Below are 26,221 nucleotides of genomic sequence, written 5' to 3' on the forward strand. Positions count from 1 at the left end.
ACAGTTGACACAGCCCACTACTCAAAGACACCAGGCATGGGGGAACCTCAAGACATCCTTCCACAAGTTATCCACTCTGCAGAGTCCTCCTCAGATGTCCCCGCTGAGAAGATACCTTTTCAGAGAGCATGCAAGATGAAGCACGTGGCTTCCCCTGAAGAATCCCTCACCAAAGATACAGACCACAATGAAGGGGAAGGGTCCCCACTGTCACTCCTGAAGATGTCTCCTTTGGAGACATATTGGAGATCCTAAAGCAGTGAGGGGACTGGAAGTCCACCACCCCTTTCTTAGAGGAGACTGTATTCTTGCAGGCTTTCTGTGCCCAGCCCTCTTCTTACTGGGTGACTCCACCTGCAGATGAACTGGTACAGCTCATAGTGCAGTGTGCCTGGAAGAATCCGGATACCATTGAACCTATCCCCCGGAGACCAGACAAAATTCTTTCGCCTCCAGAAGACAGTCCACACTGGTCCAAGGGCCTGCCAGTAGATGCTATGGTTGTGGTGGTGGCCACTAAGAAAGAGCTAGCCGAGGAGAGCTGAGCTGTCCATCCCCCTAACGGGGAGTCTTGGGCGATAGACAGACTTGGGTAGTGAGTGCTATCTTCAGTGACCTTCAAGATCTAATCTCATAACTCTCAGAAACCCTTGTAGGAGCAGTCGCTGATGGGGTACATGACAATGTTGCCTCACAGCTTGCCACCCTGGAATCTATTTCTAACTCCTCCATGCAGTTGATTTCTCATTCTACTCAGGGGGCAGCTAGAGCAACGGGTGCAGGCGTTGTCATGAGACGTCACACCTGGATGGTGCCTGTGTGATTTTGCAGATCCCTTTAAGTCTTCCTTCCTGAATGCCCCCATAGAGGCCTGTTCTCTTTCTGGTCCTAAGGTAAAAGACATGTTAGCCAGGTGTGAAAAGGATGGTAAGACCTTGTCTCTGGTAGGTGTATGTTTTTCCACCCTCCAACAATCCTATTCCAGGAATCAGAGGAGTGGGAAAAATGTGGTACAAGAAATCCCAGGCTCCTTTCTGCAACACATCTGGAGAGTCCCCCCCCCCCCCCAGGGCAGAGGCTGGAACTCTACCGGAACACACCCCTTCAGAGGCAGAGGGGGGTCCATGTTATCAGAGATGCAGAGATTCCTTCTCTCTACAACCCTGTCAGTGCTCCTGAAGAGCGGCCCGATTGCTTACTTCTGGAAGCATTTGGGGAACAGCTTTCTCTGCACCACCTTGCCTGGCAAACAATAACCACAGATCTTTGGGTGCAGACAATATTTGCCAGAGGTTACCACATCTCTTTCGACCTTTACCCAAGTCAGTTGATGCATATTCCCAACGTTCCGCCCAGTCAAAGGGAAGTAGCAGCTCAAGAAATCCGAAAGCTGTTTCATAAAAGGGTCATTCAAGCAGTCCTACCAGACCAGATAGTATCCGGTTTCTACTAGAGGTTCTTTTTAGTGCCAAAAAAGACAGGGGACTGGAGGCCAGTTCTGGACCTCAGCATCCTAAACAAATTTGTCAAACAAATGAAATTCCGGATGGTTCATAGGTGTGCCCTGGGGCCTTTACAAGCCTAGCCATAGGATTACCCTGGCATAGTGCCACCTGACCTTAGATCCCAGTACCTCTGTCGAGTAGAGCCACTGGAGTTATCCCCGGGGTGAATTTTCTGTTTCCCATCCACTCATCAAGATTTTTGTTGGAGGGTCAGCGAGGTGCTCTGCCTGAAATGTATGGGAAGTCTGTTCCATAGCATATAGTCTCTAGGTTATGAACATGTCCCACCAGCATGTTCTGTTAATTTTGGTAATGAGATTGAGGTCTCTGGAGCGTGTGGTGCGGAGGGTTGGGATTCCTTTAGATGTAGCATTTCTGACAGAGCTGGGTCAGACATGGCTTTGTAAGTCAAGCAGAGATCGCCTCTAAGTAGGCGATATGAGACAGAGAATAGTTGGAGTTTTTTGAGTCTGTCCATATATAACAAGTGTTTAAGGCCTAGGATCCTCTTTGTGAGGTACTTTTGCGGCCTCTCCAGTTGTTGTAGGTGTCTAGTGAGGTACATGCCAAATGGGGCATTGTACTCGATGAATGGCCTAATCAGGGAAGAGTAGAGGGAGACAATGACCACTTTCTTCCTGGATGCAAAACCCTTAGTAATGAGATGTGCCATATAGAAGGACTTTCTGACCACAGTGGCAATGTGGTGATCAAAAGAGAGGTTGCTGTCAGCCTGTGTTCCTAGATCTCTTACAACTCCTTTTGTGTTCAGTGGACTACCATCAATGTAGTAATTCATGGGAACCGTGTTTTTCCCAAAGAGGACGACACATTTTTTGGCATTGAGCTTAAGGCCATGGTTCTAACACCAGTCGTTGGTCCCAGTGAGGCCATTCTGTAGGATGTCATTATCACTTGGGGAGTTAATAATAGCTCCCAACTTGCAATCGTCTGCGAACTTTGTCAGCCAGAGTCCCTTTGTTTTGGCCTGGACTTCAGAGAAGTGGATACCAAACAGGAGAGGACCCAGGACCGAACCCTGTGGGACTCCACTCGTGAATAGTTGGCAGTCTGACTTGGAGTCAGCTACTTTCACACTGTGGGTTCTATCTATGAGCCAGTTTGCAACCCACCTAGTGATATAAGGGTTGATGCCAAGCTTAGTGAATTTTTCTGTGATTCCAGAGTGGGGAATGGTATCATAAGCCTTGGCCAGATCAAGGTAGGCTGTATGAACCACCTTGCCTTCATTCACAGCTCTGGTGACTGACTCAAAGAAGTCAACCAAGTTGAGCAGGCATGATCTACCCTTCACAAAGCCAAACTGTATGGGATCCAGAGTTTGGAGATTCCCTGTATCCTTGTTTATTAGGTCCATAATGATGCGTTCCATAGCTTTGCATATCAGACTCGTCAGGCTAATGAGGCGATAGTTCCCAGGGTCTATAGTTGCTCCCCCTTTGTGGAGATGGATGACTGTAGCAGTGCGTCATTTGGTAGGGACAAAGCCTGAGGTGAGGCTGTGATTGAACAGGGAGCACAGGTGAGGTGCCAGTTCACTCTGTAGTTCATGTAGATCACAACCTGGGATATTGTCAGGTCCCATAGAAGCTGTATTCTTGGCCTTGGACAGTGCCATTTTAACCTGTGCAGCAGTAATACTGGGTGCCTGGCAATCTATTGGTATTGTGATTGGTCCTTGAGGGGGAGGGGTTAAGTTGGCACTGAATCTGTCCGCCAGTATACTGGCAATATCTGTTGGCTCGGTATAGGAGGTACCATTGTGCAGTAGCTCAGAGCAAATGCGGGTATTGCCGTGGAGATTCTTTACATAACTATAGAAAGCCTTGTGGTTGTCTTTACTATCTGCTGCAATTCTGTTTTCATAACTAGCTTTATAGAGGATTTGATGAGGGATCTCAACTTTGTGTTGATTGTTGAGGCTGATAAGGGAGCTTTTCCAGTCTTGGGACTTAAGACTTAACCTTATTCTGCATCAGTTTCCTCCTCCTGTTCTAGAGTTTGTTTATGGCAGGGGACCACCAGATTGGCTTCCTTTTTTTGGAGGAGAGTGTCTTGGTTCTATTGGGTATGGTGAGATCCTTGCATTTGTATACCTATTCATACAGTGTATTGGTGTATGATTCTGCGGTCACACAACTATTCTCCATTTGCATGGATGCCGTGAAGTTAGCCACCTCTATTTTTAGGAGCCCAAAGTTAGCTTTGGAGAAGTTTTTCATGGTGGCTACCTTTGCAGGGGGGGGGGGGTAGGGGGGAGGGATGTGGATTTCCAAGGTGGTTAGCTTGTGGCTGGATCTAACCAGGGAGGAGCTGACTATTTGTGTAGAGCAACAGTCGCCCCTGTTAGTAATGACCAGGTCAAGGATGTTGCCACCTCTAGTGTGGGTAAGAACGAGCTGGTCCAGGGCATTGGGATTAATGAACTCCAGGAAACGTTGGACAAGTGTGTTGGTACATGAGTAGTTTACCCAGTTAATGGAGGAGTAGTTGAAGGTGCCTAGTAAGAGAGTGTTAGGTTGGACCCTAATATTCTCCAGGGTGCTTAGGAATGTGGAGTGCGAGTCTTGGGACATGGTTGGGGACCTATTGCAGGCTACGACCTGAATCGCCGTCTTACTCAGTGTTAGCTCACCTGAAGTATCTCTGATGTGTTATGTTGGGCTACCAGTCTGGAGGTGTGCACATCCTTTATGAATATGGAAACACCACCACCTTTGGAGCTTCGGTCCAAGTTCTAGGGCCAAATGTTGTGGAATGAGTTGTAGCCTGGTAGTGCAGGGGTGCCTTCTGTTGCCTTGAACCAGGTCTGTGTTACAGCACAAATGTCGATGTTCTCGATTTTAAGGAGTGCTTTGAGCGAGTGCATTTTGAGATTTAGACTTCTAGGTTGAGCAGCATGACCCTCAGATGCATTTGTTTGTAGCAGTTACAGTGGCAATTTGGTCTTTGGAACACCACCTAATAAAGGCACTATAGGAGTGGCAAGAGCTTTGGCCAGTATCCAGAAGCCCAGGGGTGACAGATGCAGGCCATCTCTGGAAAAGCATCGAGATCTGTCAGTCATGTCATCCCAGGCAGACAGATACTGGATCCCCTTAGAGTGACACCAGAAACGTAACCACTTGTTGAAGTCAATAATTTTCTGCTTGTACTGTGATATTATTCCGGGTGCTGCTCAGGGCTAGGGTCATACCCACCTGGGCTACATAATCTGAGAATTCCTCCATGTCTCTTTTCATGTAGTCCAGGGAGGAATGTCTCAGGTCATTCACACCCACATGTACAATGACAGAGTCATGTTTGTACCTGTTGTTGAGGGACCCGACTGCGTGCGTTATGTGTTGGATCCTGGCACCTGACAGGCAGCTGACTGTTACTTTCTCCTTATTCAACCTAGTGAGTGGAACATCAGTGTACCTCACTATCGAGTCACCTATGACTAGTGTGTTGGGCATTCTGTTTTGCCTTAGGGGCTTTGGTTGAGTGGCATACTGTGTAGGAGAGTTATGTGTCAAGTGATTAGTGTTGTGTTGTGGTGGTCAAGTGTGTTTTTGCCTTGAAGGTCTCTGCTGCTTGGTAGATTTTTACTTAGACCCCTCACGAAGATGGGTGCGTGGTTTGTGTTTTTAGGTAAAGGCAGTGCTGGTGTGTGTTCTGGAGGGGTATGTGTTCCATGTGGTATGGTGCAAATGTTGACCTTCTCCTCTTGACCAGCTATTCTGGTCTTGGCTGGAGAGTGCGTGGCTTCCAGTTTGGATATATAAGTGCATCCCTCACAAGTCTGAGTGTTGGAAGGTAAGAGGAGAGGGTTGTCGGTGTGCATGAGGCATTTGCTACATTGCCTCAGGATGCCTAAGTTCACCAGGTTAATAGGAGAAAGCACAGGGAACTGATCTTTAGACATGCCTGGAGGGGTGGGCAGTGATGATAAGTACTGGATCTGTTTCCTTGTAGAACGTTTAGTGCTGGTAACACGTTTGTGTGCTACAAGAAGTCTGGTAAAGTGCTAGACTAATAAGCTAGTATAAGTGCAGGAGAGGAGAGAACTAGTAGGTCTAAGGGAAAAAATGAAGAGCAGACTCTGGCACCACTCAGAAGCTTACAAACAGTCCTGGATACAGCAAGTCTGTATCTGGACTAGACTAGTTAAAGGAAAGGAGGGAAACAAGCACAAACACAGGCTTTTAAACTGGAAAGTTTAGAGAGATGGAAAAACTGTCCAAACAGCCAATAAACTACAATTTCTGGGCCAGGGGCCACTCCTCTTGTGGTAGATAGGCTACCTAGTGCTTACCACTATCACTGATAAGCTAGAAGGCTTCCCTCCAAAACAGAAAGGCTTGGGGGTCTCAGAAGCTTATAAACAGTCTTGGATACAGGAAGTCTGTATCTGGACTAGACTAGTTACAGGAAAGAGGGGAAACAAGTACGAATGCGGGCTTTTAAACCAGAAAGTTGAAAGAGATGCAGAAATTGCCCAAACTGCCAATAACTACAATTTCTGGGCCAGAAACCATTTATTTATTTGTAGTTTGTTTGCCAGGATAGTCCATTCGGTCACGAGGATCCCGTTTTCAATGGAGTCCTGGGGAGAAAAGCTCCAGAAAATTACAAATTACAGACTTACCATAAGAAAAAGTTATTATAGAAATGTAATATGCACAAATGAAGCAAAATTAAACAAATAGAAAAACACATAGTAGAGTGCACATATTAGGACAATGCAATAAGAGTAATATTTACAAATAGTCAAAGTTTTTCACAGTTTAACATATTAGCACAATGCAATAACAGAAACAGTCTAATTTTTTTTAAAGTTATGCTAATTCATGCAGTTAATTTCTAGGCTACTGAATTGTACCATTCTAGGAGTTATGCTAATTCCTAGAGTTTATTAGGGGTACAAAACAATGGGAGGCTATTGTGAATTATAGCTTATAGAGAGTAGCTATAGTGTAGGGAGATTATGTGGGGTGGGAGCAAGAGCATTCCCATAGTGAAGTTAGGTGTGTGTAAAGTAATGTTTTGAATGAAGAGAGGCTGCAGGTGGTGCAGTTGAGAGGTGGGAGGGAATTCCAGTGGCGTGCTAGAGAGAAGGACATTAGATGTTTGCCAGGTGGACGGGCAGGTTTATGCAGTTCAATTAGATTTTGAGAATTAGATCTCAAAAGTCTATCTTGTTGGTGCATTTTAAAGGTGGTGGCAAGAGAGGGACAGAGGAGGGGGGGTGAAAATAAGTTTGTGTGCTTTGGACAAGTTGAATATGGATGAGGTAATTGGACAGCTCAAGCCAATTCACTTGGTGTAGGGCAGTGCAGTGATGGGAAGTGGATCTATGGCCGGTTGCAAATTTTGTTATTTTATTATAGCAAGACGAGAGTTTAGTCTTGAAGGAGGATTGCAGGTTAGTAAGGTTAGAGGCACCGTATAGGAGGGATGGGATAATGTAAGTGTTGGTGAGGGTGAGCCTAGTGGAGGGAGATATGTAACAGTTGTTGGAAGTGTGGCCTAATGGTTAAGGTGTTTGCTTTACAAACACAAGATGCAGGGTTTGAGTCTCACAAGAGATAATTGGCTAGGCTTAAAATGGCTCGCAAGGGCAGTTAGCTTAGTACTAATCTATTAACCTATTAACCTATTGTAATGGTAAAGCATGCCTATTTTTTGTGTGTTTTTTTGATATTTGCTTCTAGATGATTATCAAACTTTAGCTGGTCATTGATCAGGATTCCTAGTAGTTTAGCATTAGAGACTATTTCGAGAGGAGTATTATTTTGACTGGTGACTGAGAATGAGGTTTTATCTAGGGTGGTGGTTTTGGATGCAGTAAATATCATGAGTTTAGTTTTAGTAGCATTGAGTGCTAGATGGTTGTCCATCATCCATTGCTCAGTGGAGGAGAAGGCATCCTGGGTTAATTTAACTAGGGTGGATATAGAAGAGGCAGATTATTGTTGAATCGCCGGCATATTGGACAAGGTTGGCATTTGGGATGGCTTGGTAGAAATTGTTTATGAATATATTGAATAGAAGGGAGCCTAACATTGAGCGCTGGGGGACACCTGTGAGAGTATTGAAAAAAAGGGGGGGTGGCTTTTTTCCATCTGACTGCTTGTTGCCTGTTTGAGAAGTAACTGGTAAACCAGTTAATAGAGGAGTGGGATAGATTTAGTTTGGAGAGTTTAGTGAAAAGAAGGTTTTGAGAGATAGTGTTGAATGCCTTAGAGAGGTTAAGGAGTAGAGTGGACATGATGTGGCCAGAGGCAAGGGCCTTATTAACTGTTTCTAGGAAGGAGAGGAGAGTTGTGGTAGTGCTGTGGCTGGGTCTGAAACCATATTGAGTAGGGGTTAGAAGTTGGTTGTTTATGAGGTAAGGTAGAAGCTGTAGATGGATGCATTTTTCGAGAAGTTTAGAAATGGGGGATAAGATAGCGATAGGTCGAAAGTATGTGATATTATTGTTATTACTACCTTTATGGAGTGAAATAATAAAGGCCTTTTTCCAGAGCTGGGGAACTTGACATTCAGCAATAGACTGATTTATAAGAATGCAGATAGGAAGAGCTATGCCTTTTGCTGCAACTTTTAAGAAATATGAGGGTATATCATCAGGGACATTGGAGCCAGGTTTCAATGTTAGTAGAAGTTTTTTTTTATGGTGTTTGTAAAGATGGGGTTGAAGGAGAAAGGAGGAGGTTGGAAGCAGTAGATGCTAGGGGAGGGAGGGATAGGTGGAAATAAGGATGGGGAAGCTGAATGGGAAGTGAAGGATGATGCAAGTTTAATCATGGAATCGATAAAGAAAGTGTTAAATTGGGTGGCTAAGTCCAAGTCAGAGACATCTGGATCAGGGCAGGGGTTTTCTTTTTTGCCAGGGTTGAGAAAGGAGGAGATTGCGTGCCAGAATTTTTTGGGGTTGGTGTTATGGTTGGTTTAGAGTGTAGAGAAGTAGGCTTTGCGGTCTGAGATAATAATTTTTTTTTACTTTGTTATGAAGTGTTTTAAATTCATTAAGGGTGGTGATAGTTTTATTTTTGGAGTAACGTTTCCGGGCTTTATCTTGGAATCACATCGCAATAAGGTATTTTTGGTTAGCCATGGTACAGGCTTACTTCTTATGTGTTTTGTTTTCAGAGGGGCAAAGGAGTCAAGCAAGTTGAGAAAAGTGGAGTTAAAGTATTTTCTAAGGGAAGGGTTTTTAGTGGGTTCCAGTTCATTTTTTTAAAGCATTTGAAAATGTGCTAGGATTAAAGTTTTTTAGACAGAGAGTGAAGGTGTAAGTATGAGTTAGTGGTTTGGAGGAGGGAAGACAGTGGGCAAAAGTGGGGAAGTGGTCAGCTAATGGGTCAGGCAGAGTGCCACTATCAGAGATGCAATGTGAATGAGAAACTAGAATCCAGTCTGGGGTGCTTCCAGTAAGGAAGTTCTTGGAAGGCATAGTTGTTGAGTTAATAAGCTGAGTGAAGTTGTACAAGTTTATATTATGTGAGTTTGTAGGAGATTGAATTGTTGACCAGTTAATATTAACATCACCCAGGATTATAGTTTCATTAGTGGTGATGTTAGAGAACCAGGAGAGAATATCTTCAAGGGTTGAGGTATTGTCTCCAGGAGGGATATAAAGGGAGACTATGCATATACATTTGTTTGTTTATATGAAGTAGGGCTGGAATTAGTTCTGCCTTGCCAAATTTGGGAATAGGTTTGGTATAGGGGGTAACTAAGTGGGATGATGATTAGAGGAGAGTGACACCCCCTCCTTTTTTATGTGTTCTATCTTTCCTAATTATGGAGTAGTTGGGTGGGGTTAGTTCAGAGTATTTTATATGGGGTTTGAGCCAGGTTTCTGCAATGCCCAGAATATTGGGTTGATAATGGAAAAAACAGGCATGAAGGTTAGGAATTTTGTTGTATATGCTCTGAGCATTTAGAGCTGAGGAACGGAGGGGTTTACCAGTTGTGGGAGGAGGATGGGATTGGGAGGTTGAGATGTGTGGGGGAGAAGGGCCAGGGTTTGGGGTGAATGTCGCTGGAGACAAAGATATTGATGAGGTGGCAGAAGAGGTATCTGAGTTGTTTGGTATGTAATCTATAGCATGTAAGCTTTATGGGGATGTGGCTAATATAGATGTGAGTAGAGTTTTTGGGGTTAGGTGAGAGTTTGTAAGTGAAGAGCATACTATTATTGAAGGGGTAGAGACTGGGTGATGTGCAGGTTGAGGAATATGTGTGCATCATGGAGATTGGGTTAGTTGTATAAAATGGGAGTATGTGATTTGCACTGAGAGGTTGGGTGCGATAGTATAGGTAAGATATGGTAATAAGTAGTAGTATTTGAGTTAGAAGTGAAAAAGGTTCGGTAGACATGATGGCTATTCAGGATATAATGGGGAGTGAGTTTAGAATTAAGTAGATATTAGTAAAAATTTAAAGTATGGGTTTGGTACCTGAGAAGGTAATATGGATATTTTGTGTTAATGTGGTAGGAAGTTTTGGCATAGAAGGGGTGGATTATAATGTCACATATTCAATGTTAGAAGTTATGCACGAGATGTTTGGGGTGTTTATTGGGTATGTTTCTATTGGGTAGTTGCTACTGTGTGTGAGTGAAAATATATTGTAAATAGGTAGTAATTTGTAATGGGAGGGGTTAGTTATAATTACTTAAGCAGATTTGGTGGTTTGAACTGTGGTGGGTGTGGCTCGGTCAAGTTTAAATTACAAGTATTGGAGGGCGGGTGGAATACCTTATGTGGCATTTGTCCTTGTTTACTCTTATCCCTAAGTGTTCCGGTTTTTGTAGAGTGTAGTGAGTGGCTGAAACCAGTCAATGCTTGGTTGGGGCAGTGAGGAAACAGTTGTCTAAGTATGGAAATACACGGAATCCTCAAGTGAACTGTTACCACTGCCATTCTGGATGGTCATAGTTCAGTATATACTTCCTTTTCTGGAGAAAAACGATTGGATGTGCTCAACAGATCTTCAGGATGTGTATTACCACATAAAAATGGACAAATGCTCCAGAAGATTCCTCCGCTTTTAGCTGGAAGCTAATCACTACCAATTCCGAGTGCTGCCCTTTGGTCTCTCTACAGCCCCCAGAGTGCTCACCAAATGCATGGCAGTAGTAGCAGTTCACTTGAGGATTCCAGGTGTTTCCATACTTAGATGCTTGTCTCCTCACTACCCCAAGCAAGCATCTACTGGTTTCAGCCACTCACTACACTCTACAACTACCAGAACACTAAGGGATAACAGTAAATAAGGACAAATGCAATTTGACTCCTTCTCAAAGAATAGAGTTCATAAGAACAAATTTCTATACTCAGTCTTGCCTGGTCTGTCTCCAACTCCGCAGGCTGGAAAGACTCAGATCTCAACTCTGGGTGATGGTCTGTGAGGACAAAGCTCCGGCTCAGGCAATCCTCCAACTACTAGGGTCAGTGGCAGCTTTGATAACAATAGTTCCACTGGCAAGACTACACATGAGACTCCTACAGTGGCTTTTACTAATGCAGTGGTCCCCTTTGACTCATCCTATGTCCTTTCAAATCAGGATAACAAATCGGTGCAGGCAAGACTTAATTTGGTGGATGTAGCCAGAACAGCACATATGGAGTCTCCCTTTCTGCCCCTCTCAGCCCAGAGCCATTGTGACCATGGATGCCTCCCTCATTGGGTGTGGGGGGGCATTTCCAGGGAAGGACAGTTCAAGACACTTGGTCGGAGGCCAACCTGCATATCAGTATTCTAGAACTGAGGGCAGTGCTTCTATCGTTGCAAGCATTTCAACCTGTTCTCCCTTCAGCAACAATTGTCATCCAGTCCGACAACATGTCAGTAGTCTGGTACATCAACAGACAAGGGGGAACCAAGTCCTACCCGTTGTGTCGAGAGGCCATGAAAATTTGGCAACGGGTGATGGCTTCCAACTGCTTTCTGTTAGCAATGCACATTCCCAGGGATTCCAACGTAATTGCAGACAAATTGAGCAGATGCATTCTCCTGCCTCACGAGTGGTCCCTCAGTCCTGTTGTAGTGGTGGAGATCTTCAGTCGCTGGGGCCAGCCTTGCTGCAGTCTGTTTGCATCCCCTGCAAATCACAAATGCATCAGTTACTTTGCCCTAATTCCCCCCACAGGGGGAGTCCCCAAGGGATGCTCTGGTGCACGACTGGCCCATGGGACTTCTTTATGCATACCCTCCCCTTCCTCTGATCCCACAGTTTCTGAAGAAAGTGCAATGGTTGAAAGGCAAAGCAATCATCATTGCACCCTACTGGCCCCAACAAATTTGTTTTCCCTTTCTTTGGCCTCACCTGGTACATCAACCATGGATTCTGGATCCAACTCCGGAACTGCTCACACACCCACAGGGGTTGATTCATCCGAACATTAGAGCCTCAGGCTGACAGCTTGGCTCTTCTACTTCCAGTAATTGCCTGGCAAAACAACCTGTCCTCCCCTGTATGTCACATTCTTCTGGCTTCCCATAAACCATCCACCAGGAAACTTTATCTAAGTAAGTGGAAAAGATTCATTTTTTGGTCTCGTAAAAATGGAGTTGATCCTTTTTCGACCCCACTTTCTACAGTTCTAGATTACTTATCTAACCTTCTCCATTCAGGAGCCACAGCATCAACTATTCAAGTACATTTGGTGGCAATCTCCAGTTTTCATAATGGTTTAATGGATTCTTCCTTGATTTCACACCGTCTTTGCAAAACCTTTTTAAAAGGACTTACACACATTAGGACCCCCTTCAAACCACCAATTGAGCCCTGGAATTTAACTTTAGTTCTACAAGCATTGACTCATCCTCCATTTGAATCTGCTGCCAACTGCAATCTAAAATTTTTATCCCGGAAGACTTTGTTCTTGGTGGCCATTACCTCAGCAAGATGAATTTCACAGTTGCAAGGTATGTGCACAAAACGTCCTTACATAGTGTTCCATAAGGACAGAATATCACTCTGGACTAACCCCTCCTTTTTCCCAAAGTTATTTCAGACTTGATTATTAATCAAACCATAAATCCACTAGTTTTCTTTCCAATTTTTTCTAACAAAGGGGAATATGCACTACACTTGCTTGACATGCACAGGCAATTGCATTTTTATCTAGACAGAACTAAGTCATTACAAAAATCTGACAAGTTATTTGTGTCATTCTCAGGACCAATATTGGGGAGACCTGTTTCCAAAGTTACCTTGTCTAAATGGTTGAGAGACTGTTTTAGCTTCATTTACCGACAGAACAAAGCCTCATTACTATCTAAAGTCAAAGTGCATTCCACAAGATCAGTTGCAATTTCTGTTGCTTTCCATGCAAGAGCTTCTATGGATGACATTTGTGCAACATTGACATGATCTCCCCCTCATACTGTCACTCATTACAAATTGGATATGGTCTCCAGGGGGAGAGCTGCCTTTGGTTCAGTGGTACTCAGGAATATTCTTCCATAGGACCTCTCAGGAAATAAAGTAGCTAGGGACTCTGTCCCATCAGTAAGGAATGAATGAAGATTAACAACATCAGAAAAAGAAGTTGTGTTCTTACCATAACGTTCCATCTGTGTTGTTGATCTTCATTCATTCATTACAAGCCACTCACCATTCCTCTCCGAAAGACCCCTGGAGATTCGGATATGGTCCTGGCCTATGATAGAGAAGTTGCTCAGGTAAAGCCTCCACTTTCTTTCTTTCCTGCTTACGGGCAAACTTGGTCTGAGGTAATATAGAGAGGGGCACTATGTGTAAGACTTAGCTTGAGAGTTTTTTGACTGGTGCAAGCTTGTTATAACGGCCGACTCGGTTCCAAAGATGAACCCGAATCCATCAATAATGAATGAATGAAGATCAACAACACAGATGGAACGTTATGGTAAGAACATAACTTCTTTTTCTTACTCTATAAGTTAAGCCAGCCCATGCTGCAGAGGGAACTACATCAGCTGCATCCACTTTGTTCTCAGACACTGCACCCTAAGTATGCAAGCCACCCTTAGAATCCAAATAGTGATACTGCACCTGTACACAGTGGCATGGGAATGTTTGTTTTATGTGTGGGGAGACTGTAACTATACCGCTGCCAACATTAACACAGTATTGGCTGAGTAATATTGCTGTGCCTTGTGCTTTACTGAAACAAGTCAGCACTTTATTGTCCTGTACCTGCAAGACACAGTGACAAAGGATTCCTACTCATTTGCTTCAGAACTTCTGCCTGCAAAGACTGGCCTATTATGTGGTGTTGGTGAGCAGCCAACTGGACTCAGTGACTTTAATCCCTCATTAAATGTTGAAGGGGTTGGGCCAGTTTGCCTTGGCAGGTACATGGCTGTGGCATGCCAGATCATGCACAGACTGACCATATCTCCTCAGATTTGGACAGGTAATAAAAGATCGCTGTCTCCAAGGAAGACTTTTTACCCCATTCAGTTTACTGTCAGTGTTTTGGGCAATAGACATTTGTCTGCAAGTACCATGTTACTTCTCCACCTTCATCATATGTCTGACCACTGCCCCCACTCCTCATTCTCCTAGTACTTGGCTTTTTGACAGTTTGGTACATATTGTACCCCAACATTGATTTTTGCCATAATGTTACCACTGTTGCCTATTGTTGTTACCACTCTGACCCAGGAGTAAAGCCTCGTCAGTGCAGGTGTCATTGAGGAAAACCTTGTTTTCTTCCTCATTGAAAATAACCTTTCTCTGACATGTCCTGGACATGCTATATACATTTTTAGAAATAGGTTAACACTATGCAAAGTGTTATCAGGTTTAAGTTGAGCTTGATGCACTGGATCAGTATGTTAGCAAAAAGGAATACAACATACTACAGGTATGCATTGCCTCATTATGAAGAATCAGTACAGCACTTGCCCAGCTACATTGAGCTTTACTCTCTGAGTATGTAATGACAGTGTATAGGCATGTCACTTTTCTGACTCAGGGCCTGACAACCATAGCACAAGAGTGATGCAGACTTGTTGATTTTGTATAATGAAGAAGGTGAAGCATCCCTTGGAGTAAGGCCATACATATGCAATTGGCAGCAGTATGTGCCCTTACGGTTTCTGAATATTGAATAATGACTACATGTTGGTCATATGCATATCAGACGGTACACGGTCACCAGTGTCTTTGCAGAGTCGCAACTGTCTGGTTCATTTTTATGCTGACTGAAATGAAAATCCATCTTAATGGATATAGGACAGCCAAAGTCACATGCTGTTGTCCTGTCAAGATGTTGGCACTATAAAGCAACATCTGTTGGACAACCATACAGTGTCACAGACTTTATACTGGTATGTATTAGTGTATGCTATGTACATTACTATATGTCTTGCTGTTTACATGTAGCTGTACTTATGTGTGTACTTGCTGTTGTGTTCTGGCAGATTCCAATATCTGACGGCCCATGCTTTTTATAAGTGTGCAGATGCATTAGCCCCATAACATTGTTTGTGGAACTGTCTTGCATTAGTGATGTAGCTGGAGTTATGCCCAATACATTTTCATAGGATGATGGTGGTCTGTGCACAAGACATAGATCTTGCAGCATTGTGTGCAGACAGACTTGTCCATCATATACCTCTCAGTTGTCCAGATTTTCACAGATTGTTCAGATTTTTGCCTCATATTTTTGCTCTGTTCCTCATAAAATCTGTGGTTTTCTGGAAAATCACTGGGATGATATGAGGATTGAAGTCACTAAATAATGACATACATTTTACTTTCAGACTTCAAATCCTTCACAAAATGCACATTAAAATAAATCATGTTATTCTGTCAACTTTCTAAGTTTATAAGATCAGTATTTAAAATTTGTCCCTATTTTGGGCCTTTGTCCCTCGATTATGTCAGGGTTTGTCCAGATTTCTTGCACTAAGAGTTTGAGAGGTATGGTCCATCAGTATGTCCAGATGTTGTGCACATCTGGAGAGTGCCATATATGCACACATGGTAATGCATATTGCATGTGTGGTTGAAGGCAGCAGTCCAGATGTCCTGTAGAGCTACAACACTACAGGCAATATGCTTATAGGGTACACACACATATACAATAGTCTTATTGCAGTATGACTGAAAACTTTGGCAACCAAAGGATGATATAATGGTGAATTCAAATTTATGAAAGCATATTTATGCAGCCATATATGTGGTCATTTCTAAGTGCAGTGGTGTATGCGGTCATTTATACTTGGTTTCTCACATTTATAGCTCAGGTGGAAATCTGTAAAGACATAACATGACACTCCAGAAGGGGCAGGCCCCTGTGCCCTAGTATAAGAGAGAAATAAATACAAATAAAAATACCAATTTGTTATCCAGGTAAGCCCATTGGACACACAGTGCTGTTTAGGGGTGACGCAGGAGAAATACCTGCTTAAGTGACTTGCTGTTAACTACCTGTGCTTTATTGATGTCTGATCACAGTAGTATCCGTTCATTACTGACTGTTACAAAAGAAAAATGAGTAAAGGAGAAACAGACTGCTGGGGGGACAAGACTGTGTTCTCACTTATATATGAATATTGCTGTATGATTACCCGCAGTGGTGGTGCTGTGATAGCATTGTCGCCTCACAGTAAGACGCTGTCCGGTTCGATTCTCAGCTAGAGCGTCTTCTGCGTGGAGACATGAGTGAATGAGCGTACCTTCGTTGAAGGTTGTGCGTCAGACCTGGCAAGCCGGTACGTAAAAATCAACTGCCAATCATTAGCGGACCGGAGTTCAGCTGTGGCGACCCCTAACCGGGAAAAGCCGAAAGACACAAACAAACGTCACTGATTAAACTTTTCCATTACTTCAGACTTTGTAATGTTTTAACCTGTTGCCATTCATTCTGACTGCCACATTGTTAATTTGGCTGTTTTTCTTCCACAGGGTTGTTACTTTTGTGTGAAGCAGTATGCTTTAGAGTGTTCCCGTATTCCAGTAGGGCAGACTGTAAACTCTCAGGTAAACATTCTTATTTTTTTGATCTATGAGAAACAAGAAAACATTTTAAGATGTATGGTTTTAATAGATCTGTGTGTTTACTAGCTGGTTAGTCTGAAAATGTAACAGCTTGGAGAAGAGGAAAGGAAGTCAACTGACCATGTAATTACTAAATCCAGTGTTGCTCTTTCTGTCAATTCTCAACCTGTGGGTTAACAAATCCATCACCAGCCTTTTCAGAATATTCGGTCCAAGAGCTCTGCCTCCTCTACCCATAATAGTCAATGCTAGCAACCTTATCCCAGGTTTCATTTGCCGCCATCGTGTTTGGATAGTGGTCAAGATTTCTGCCAGCTTGTATCTTTTTTTGGGTAGTTTTTGATAAAAATGTTGCTATTTTTCTCTATTCTTTGCTATCTGTGTGAGTATATTTAGTGTTTGTGATTGTTAGGAGTAGTGTTTTGTTTGATAGATTTTGTGGTTGCTTTACCATAGTGTGTAATACTTTGGCATTTCCCACCTTTGCCTTCTTCTTTCTCTGTAACACAGTTGTTAATCATATTAATTGTGGTCAGTTATTGGTAGTGGTTATTAATAAGTATTACTACATAAGGTTAAGATAGTTTCTTAGGTACTTTTCTTGTGTATGTTTTTCCTAGTTAGTAGTTCTTTCTCATTTACAGTTGTAGCATGAGTATTGTAGATTTTAAATTTCTCTGAATATAGAAGAGGCTTTAGAGTTTAAAATGTGTGTTTCCTGTAGACATAAACTGTGGCCGCAAGATGCCCACTATAAATATGCTTATTGCCTGGGTGCTGCACATTTAAATATGGAGTGCCAAGTGTGCGGGCCGTCTTTGGCACTTGAGCCCTGAGTGAAAGGTGAGCAAAACTTGTTAGTGGTCTTCTTCAACCCTCCACTGTTTCTTCCTCATCACCCCCTCCCCGTAAGAAGCCAGAAAAGCATGAAAAGAATAGGTCTCGGGACAAGGGTCCAAGTCTCATGGAAAAGAGTGAGAAGATTGAAAATGTTCTTCTTTATCTACTGAGGGACAGCCAGAGCCAAAGGTACACTGCCCTTTGGTGCCTCTGGTTTTAAACTTTCAGTTCTGTTGGTGCCAATTCAGCCCTGATCTCTGATGCTCTTAATCTCAGACATGCTGCAGTCCCCATTCTGCCCTGTTACTCTAGCTGAGTTTTTTCTGGCCCCACTTCTGTTTCATCCTTGGGTCTGATCTTCAACCTTTTGAATATGATCTTTGTATATGATAAGCATAAAGAGGTCATCCAAGCCACTGCTAGTGGCCTCTTTATCAAGGTCTGCCAGGTCGATCAGGAGTCTTAAGCCTTCGGATCTGGAGCAACTGATGTGATCTTTTTTGCAGGCCCAAATCCAACTAGGTATTATCCCTGCCTCTTCCCCTGTTTCCTCTGCTTCAGAGTTTTTGGATCCAACTGTACTGCCCTTCCCCCTGGTGGTGCCAATGGTTTTGGTACTTGAGGCACCGATTCCATCCTTGGCATTCCCAACTCTGGTGCTTTCAGAGCCAGACATGCCTTGGAGCCAGGAGTTTGGGACCACAACCCCAGGGTCAGGGTACACCTTCTGAGTATACCTCTCAACCTCTTAGAACAAGAAATAATGACAAACCCACAAATAACAGGGGGGAAAGGCACAAAAATAGGGACACTTTTTAAATATTGCTCTTACAAGCTTAGAAAATTGATAGAATAACAGGTTTTGTATTAGCATGAATTTTCTGAAGGATATGAAGTCTGAAACTGAAATGTCTAAAATTATTTTCTGAGTTTACTTCTCAGTGATCTGCCAGTGATTTGCCAGAAAACCAAATTTTATGAGAAACGGACCAAAACCTTGAGGCAAAAATCTGGACAGTTGAGAGGTATTCTTCTGGGTATCTGAGTCATCCCTGCCCCTGGGTGCTTTGACTGTCAATAGATCATCTCCTATCACGACATTGGAACTGGTCAAGACTACATCAGCCAATGGTGGTTTGTTGGCTCCAAGGAGAAGTGGGGTCTGGCTTCGTTTTCAGCCTTTTGACATTGTGGAGAGGATCCTCTCCCATTTGGAGATGGGACATTGGCAGTTACTTCGTATCCATCCCAATCTCTCTGTCTGTGCCTGCCAGTCTGCATGAGTTGCTTCTAGCCTGTGTATTTGGGAGTCCAGGTTCCCCTGAATTCAGGCCATGGAGAAAAACAGGTAAGAGGAAGGATCTGGATTCCCCTGAGGAATTCCTCACCAAGGACACTGAACTTGATGAAAGGGAGGGCTCTCCCAAATCCCTCCACGACAACATCTGTTTTGGTAACTTGCTTGAATTGTTGAAACAGTGTTGGGGGATGGACAACTGAAGCCCCTTTATCAGAGGAGTTGGCGTTTCTGGAGGCCTTTGACATGGGTCATCCATGTTCTGGGTGGTCCCCACTCCAGACACCCTTATATACCTGGGGTCTTGGAGGGCTTGGAGAGATCCCGGTCTGGTGGAACTGATCCCCAGGAAAATTAAATACAATTTGGCCCCTCCTGATAATATACTCCACTGGAGCAAGGATCTGGCCGTGGGCACCATTGTGATTGCAGCTGCCACCAGAAATTATATCTCTGAAGAGAGAGCTTCAGTTCATCCACCCAACAGAGAGTTTAAGACCTTGGATCACTGGGGAAAATGCATGTGCACTTCAGCTCCCTTTGCTATGCATACTTGGAATTATCTTGCCTACTTGATGAGACTTCAGTGAGACCATGTTACTAAATTTCAAATGTTGTTAAGACCCAGCAACCTGCAGAGGCTCATTTGTCTACTGTGCAGTCCATATCCAAAGTCTCTACAAGGCTGTTGTCCAGTGTGGCTGATAGGACATTCCACGCAGCAGGCACCTGCATCGCCATACTGCATTATGCCTAGATGCATTTTATGCAACTTTGCGGATTGTTTCAAAGCATCATTTGCTAATGCTCCTTTTGATGGATCTTCCTTATTTGGCCCAAAGACCAAAGAGATGCCTGGTAGGAGTGAACAAGATGGAAAGACACTGTCTCCTGTCAGAGTCTGCTTCTGTACACCTTAGCAGTTCTTCTGTAGGAACAAGAAGGGTGGAAAGCATCTCTCTTTTTGTAAAGTGCCCCCCCCCCCCCCCCTAGCAGCAGGGAGGGCAACTATAATAGCTGCTTCCCACAGGCCAGGAGAAGTCCACAGAACCAGGGCTTTCATGGGGTTTTCTTGAGTTGAACCTTTGAGTGCCCCTGAAATGTTTACCCAACTGTGATCCTCTGGAGGCAGTCAGGGGTCACTTGGCTCTTCACCCATAAGCTTGGAGAACATCACATCAGAGGCATTCATGTTGAGAGTCATGTCTAGACATTATGCAGTTTCATTCTTTTTCATTCCCAAAGACCCCCAGAAATCCCTTCTAAATCTGTCATCTTGCCAGAAAAGGGATGCAACAGTGGAAATTCAAAAACTGTTTGTTAACCGAGTTCTCCAAGAGATCTCACCAGACCAACAAGGATCTGGGGTCTGTTACAGATTCTTTTAAATAGCAAAGAAAAACAAGGACCTCTGATCCATTCTGTATCTCAGTAAGTTGAACCAGTTTGTCAAACAAACCATATTCCAAAAGGTCATGGTGCAGTCCATTCTGTCTCTTCTTAGGAAGGATGACTGGATGTGCTGTGTGGATCTCAAGGATGCCTACCTTCACATAAAGATAGCAAGGCAATCCACGATCTAGGAGGTCTCTGTACTTTTGGCTAGGGACCAGTAATTACTACTTTCAGGCTCTGCCCTTTGGTCTCCCCACTGTTCACCAAATGCATGACAGCAATGGCAGCCTGGCTTAGGCTGCAAGGTTTCCAGGTCTTCCCCTGTCTGGATCAGTGGTTCCTGACTGCTTCTACAAAGACATCCATAATGAAGGCATGAGATTCTTTGTTCCAGCTGTGTCTGTCCTTGGGCATAACAGTGAATTACGAAAAGTCTAGTTTGGAACTGATTCAAGTACTAGAATTTATCAGTTTCCATTTGGATACAGTCACTCAGATAGCCAAACTCCCATTATCAAGCCTGACTTCTTTTCATCTACAGAAGTTTTACCTTCTGCAAGTTTGCAAACTCTCTGCCACTTCAGGTCTTCATCTCCTAGGGCACATGACTGCGTCTGTTTGTCTAGTATCCTAAGTGAGGTTCCACATTAAAGTGCTACAGTGAACTCTAGCAGTTCAGAGGTTCTGTTTTAATGCTTCCTATGGACTTTCTGGTGGCCATAACAGATGTCTGTTATCAGCACTTTCTGTGATGGGTGCAGTCTGCACTGACCACTGCAGGTCAGCCTTATGTTCTTCCCAATCCCAACTACAGAAGCTTTCCTTCTGGGGTTGGAGTTGTTCATTTCTAGGGGAAGACTGTCCAAGGCACCCGGTTGAGGCATAAGGCACAATCTTCATATCAATATCTTGGAGATAAGGGTTGACCTCTTAGCGTTGCAGGCTTTTCAGGACCTTCTCTCCAAAGATTTGATTGCCATCCTGGCTTACAACATGTCTGTTGTATGGTATCTGAACAAGCAAGGAGGAACTCAATCCTATCCCCTTTGTCTTGAGACCATGAGGATTTGGCAGTGGATGATGCCCTATCAGAGGTTTCTGATCACAATGCACATCCTGGGGAAATTGAACATCCTGGTGGACAGTTTGAACAGTAATATTCTTCTGCATCACGATTGGTTCCTGAATCCAGACATAGCAGCTGGGGCATCCACTGCTGTGACCAACTTTCTTCTCGTCCAACACGAAGTGCAGTGGTTTTTATGCCCTTATCCCTTCAGAGGAATAGTCACCAAGGGATGCTGATGTTCTCCGTGTTTCACTGTTGCAGTTATTACATTTGGGTTATCTGCTTGCATATAGCCCTCAGTCAGCCTGATTATCAAAGTCTTGGGTCCTGCGTCGGTTGCTGTCTCATCTTCCATGATGTCAGGTAAGTCAGGGGTATAAAGCATGCAGCTGATGCCATTACATCAGTGTTTCTTGCCGTGCGGTACCCGAAGCAGAAGCAGTTTGCAAGTGCCGGTCGGCCGACTCCTGAAATTTTCGTTTTCGAGTTTCAGATCCGAAGTCTTCAACAAAGCTAAGTACCCTGTTGGGGATCCTTTTTCTTGCTCTTAACAGATGTCAGTAAAAGTTAACAACTGTATTTCTTGTGGAAAGCAAATACCTCATAAAGATTTTCATTCCTACTGCATACCTTGCTTAGGCCCAGACCACGACGTCCCTCGCTGTCAGTTTTGTGCTTTATTCAAACCTCGAACTATTCGTCATTGGTTCATTTTCGCATCTAAATATTTTTTGTATTCGGTTCAGTTATCCAGAAATGGCTTCGGTAAGCCACCCAACTACAGACATTCCGAAAAAATGCAAAGATAAGGACAGAGACAAACAGCATAGGTCCAAAGCTGCCAACGATGCTTCTGCTAAGCTAGTTGCCAGTTCACTGGTACTCAGTGAGCGCTTTCGCAGCCCCTGATGGCCACTACTTCAGATTCGCAGGCCTCTACTGAGACCCATTCGGAGTCTAGTATGCCGCAAGATGCTTCTTCGACTGTGGAACCTGCAGATGTCTCTAACTTGGATGGGTCCGGAGCCGCTGTGCAGGCACCGGCTTCTGAGGGTGTATTCAGGCCTATTGACTTGCATATTAAACTGATGCCTTCTTCTTCTTCAAGGCCTAAAACTCGATCCACACCTAGAAAACTGACACCCCAGACCACATGGTTAGGCCCCAATGCCTAAAAAACAAATGAAAAGAATGGCTGAAGACCTTATTAATCTAATCAGGGGAAGCCACCCTTCTCCCTCTAAGAGACCTAGAACTGATTTTCCTTCTGATTCTTCTGATCAGGATTCTGAAATTTCTGTTTTCTCTGATGACCAGGAGTTGCCCTTATCTACCTATGAGGATTCTGATGCAGAGGACTCCATTCCCTCTGCTTCCCCTCCAGAGGATTTCTCTTTTAGTGAAACTTTGCATACTCTTAGGGAGCATTTCCACTGGGAAAGCCAGAATTACTCAGACTCCAAAAAGAGGCTTGGGGAATTCTTACTCCTACCTCAGCACCAGCCTTTAGCTATCCCTCCTGTACTGGACATTGTAGATTATACCTTCTTGGAATCTAGCCTGGCTCCTGACACTTTACCTCCGGCTCCCAGAAAACCTGACGGGTATTACAGAGTACCTGACTCTCACAAGTTCCTCTTTAAGAATCTTACTGTGGATCCTGAGACCATTTCACAGGGACCCAAAGGCATTAAGGCTACTACTGTCAAAAACCCTACCCCATCTGATAGAGATTCCAGGGCCCTGGACAGATGGGGTAAGAAGGTATAAACTTCTGCTACTTTGGACATTAGGGCCTTAAACTGTCAGTTTTATATGTTAAAGTATCAGCAACATATTATTGGCTTGCTTAAACAGAAAATTATGTTGATTCCTGACTGTGCTGAAAATAAAGAATTACAGGATTTAATGCATTCTGCTGAACAAGTTGGAAAACATACTTTGCAGTGTGGTTTTGATTTATTGGAGGCATCTTGCAGGGCTGCTGTCACTGAGTTTGTACTTAGAAGGCATGCTTGGCTTAAGTAGCAAACTTTGCCAGATCATGTTAAAGCTAAATTACTGGATGCTCCCTTAAACCAAGACTGCCTGTTTGGCAACAAAGCAGAAGTAGTACTTAAAAGATGAAGGAAAAAGCTAAATTTATGCAAACTGTTAAAGATTTCCTGCAAGTACAGCCTCCCAGATTTAGTAGACACTGACCTTCTAAGAATTGGTCCTTTCTTGCTTCTTCCAGGCCTTCTCAGTCCAAACCCAGGACCAGCAGACCACCCAGGCTTCAATCTCAAGGTACTCACAGGCCTAAGCAGTGAGGGGCTCCCATTTCCAAAGCTGGGAGTAGTAAGACACCCCCCTATGGTAAACTGTCACAATGACGCAACTTTAAACCTTCCAAGCCCTGCTCAACTGACTGTTCCTTTAGGGTGAAAGATCACTCAGCATGCAAAAAACTGGAAACTCATTACCCAAGACAAATGGGTTTTAAATATTGTTTCCCAAGGATACAGATTCCACTTCCACTCCTTACCAACCCCAAACGGTTGGCCAGACCTACCCCCATATCAGTGGGCAGAGGCTCAAAAGCAGGTTCTTTCTCTTCTAAGTATCAGAGCTATTCACTCTGTCCCAGAAGAGGAATGGGGGCAAGGTTTTTACTGAAGACTTTTCCTGGTACCCAGAAAAGACACTTCCTGGCGTCCTATCCTGGACCTGTTTATTCTAAACACCTTTTTGGTAATCCCAAAATTCAAAACGCTAACTCTTCATCAGCTGCTTCCCATGCTAGGCAAAAATGCCTGGTTGGAAACACTGGATTTAAAGGAAGCCTACCTGCACATCCCAATAAGGGAATCTTGCAGAAAATACCTACGCTTCAGAGCAGGTTACATGCACTATCAGTTCCTTGCACTGCCCTTCGGCTTATCTACTGCGCCCAGGGTATTTACGAAGTGCTTAGCTCTAGTCATTGCATACTGCAGGCAAAGAAATATTCAGATATCCATACCTGGATGATTGTCTAATACAGACAGAAAGCCAAGACATACTATTAAGTCATCTGGCATTTGTAAAGAAATTGCTAACTTGGGGTACACCATAAACGAAAAGAAATTACATCTAATACCTTGCAAACAAATTGTATTCTTGGGAGCAAGCTTGAATACAACTTCCCAGATGGCCTACCTCACGCCAGAGAAACAAGTTTATTTTGACAGCCTACTTCAAACTACTGGCCACAAAGACCCAGCTATCTGTAAGGAAAATACTGCAAGCCCTGGGGTTCATGGCCTCTTGCATTCTACTAATTCCATATGCAAGACTGCATGTGAGGAAACTACAATGGTATCTAGAAAGCCTATGGTGTCAACATTCTCAGGACCTAGAATCAATGATTCCTATCATCCCTTGTCTACAGACAGAGTTCCTTTGATGGGCAGAGGCCTGCCACCACAACAAGGGACTGCCATTCACTCTACCCCCTGCCGCCCAAACCCTAACAACAGACGCATCAGACTATGCATTGGGGGCTTACTTGGCAGGGCAGTGCATTCAGGGCAAATGGAACCAGAGTCAAATGCACCTGCATATCATTCAAAAATAAATGTTAGCTGTAAAGAATGCTCTGACAGCCTTCAAGGACCACATTCTTCCAGGACAATTATTGGTAAAGACGGACAATGGGAACACTACACAATCTCGAAAGTTGAAATCTCGAATTTCAAACTATCGAGACCAGAGTGCCGAAACCCCACAATACCGAAAGAGCAGAAGCGCGAATTTCAAAATCTCGATGATCGGAGATGTTGAAATTCGTAGTTCTGGTGTTGCTGTTTGTGAATGGGTAGGTGGAAGGTAGGGTTAGTATTTCTGTGTGTGTGTGTGTGTGTGTGTGTGTTGGTTAGGGGTTGTAGTGCGTATTGTGAATGTGACGTGTGTTTGCGAGAGGAATGGTGGTGTGTGGTGGTTTTTTCATGTGTGTCTGTGTAGTGCAACCTTGGAGTTAGAATATTTAAGTAGGGGGGGTGGGGGGTGAAGCCCCCCAAATGGGGGTACAGGGAGGCTTGCCCCCCTGCTTGTCTATAGTGTAGGTTTGTTTGTGTTCTGGGGAGGGTGTGTGAATGTTTGTGTGTGCTGTATGTTTGGTATACTTTTCACAATTTTGAATTTTGCGGTTTTGGTTTTTCTTTTTTTGGAGTTTTGGGTCTTTGGTCTCAGTATTTTGGGCGTCGGGAATGTGTGCGTTCGGGATTTAGTAGGAGATCCCGGACAACACCACTGTTATGTGGTACTTAAACAAGCAGAGGAGAACCCACTCATACCCTCTCTGCATACTAGCCATGGCTCTGTTAAACGCAGCCTTGAGCTACCAAGTGCATCTACAAGCTGAATTCCTGCCAGGCAAGCTAAATACACTGGCAGATGACCTAAGCAGAAATCTCATGGACCCACATGAGTGGAAACTGGAACTAAAGATATTCAACATTTTGAGAAACAAATAGAGGAGCCCAGAGATAGACCTGTTTGCCTCCCCTCAGAACTACCAGTTGGACAAATTCTGCACAAGGACTCCCCACAGACAAGCTTGGAAAGTGGATGCCCTGTCCTTCACCTGGAAAAACCTATCAGTTTATGCCTTTCCCCCTCTGCCTTTCCTCTCCAAAGTTCTACTAAAGATCAAACTGGACAAACCAAGGACAATTCTCACTGCACCAGACTGGCCATGCCAACACTGGTACCCCCTCTTGCGCAGTGTGTCACTGCTGGAACCATGGCACCTGCCTCAGACTCCTTCCCTGCTCTCCCAGCAGGAGAGCCAGATTCTGCATCCCCAGCTCCAAACCCTGAACTTTGCAGCCTGGCTAATTACCTAAGTTCTCCATTACCATCCCTCAGTAAGCAAGTGATGGATGTCATTCTGGAGCAAGGAGGGGCCTAGTACTATAAAATCCTATGCTGAAAAATGAAAAAGATTCTGTTCATGGAGCCAAACTCGGGATGGGCACAACAGTGCCCAACTTAACGCACATTCTTCAATACTTAACTGAGATGCTTCACAAGGGTCTTTTCTTCCATTAAAATTCATGCCTCGGCCATTTCAGCACATCATA

General features: G+C 44.0%; 1 protein-coding gene across 2 annotated transcripts in view; it reads left to right on the plus strand.

Annotated features, from left to right (window-relative positions):
- Positions 1–26,221, plus strand: part of SZT2 (SZT2 subunit of KICSTOR complex) — a 3,556,133-nt gene that overhangs the window by 2,996,423 nt on the left and 533,489 nt on the right. For both annotated transcript variants that reach the window (XM_044085412.1, XM_044085413.1), the window contains exon 65: positions 16,423–16,497. In XM_044085412.1, coding sequence (XP_043941347.1) covers positions 16,423–16,497 — 75 coding nt within the window. The remainder of the gene's footprint in view (positions 1–16,422; positions 16,498–26,221) is intronic.

This window comes from Protopterus annectens, chromosome 10.part0 (genome assembly GCF_019279795.1).
Source record: "Protopterus annectens isolate FY-2018-M chromosome 10.part0, PAN1.0, whole genome shotgun sequence".
Taxonomy (NCBI): domain Eukaryota; kingdom Metazoa; phylum Chordata; order Ceratodontiformes; family Protopteridae; genus Protopterus; species Protopterus annectens.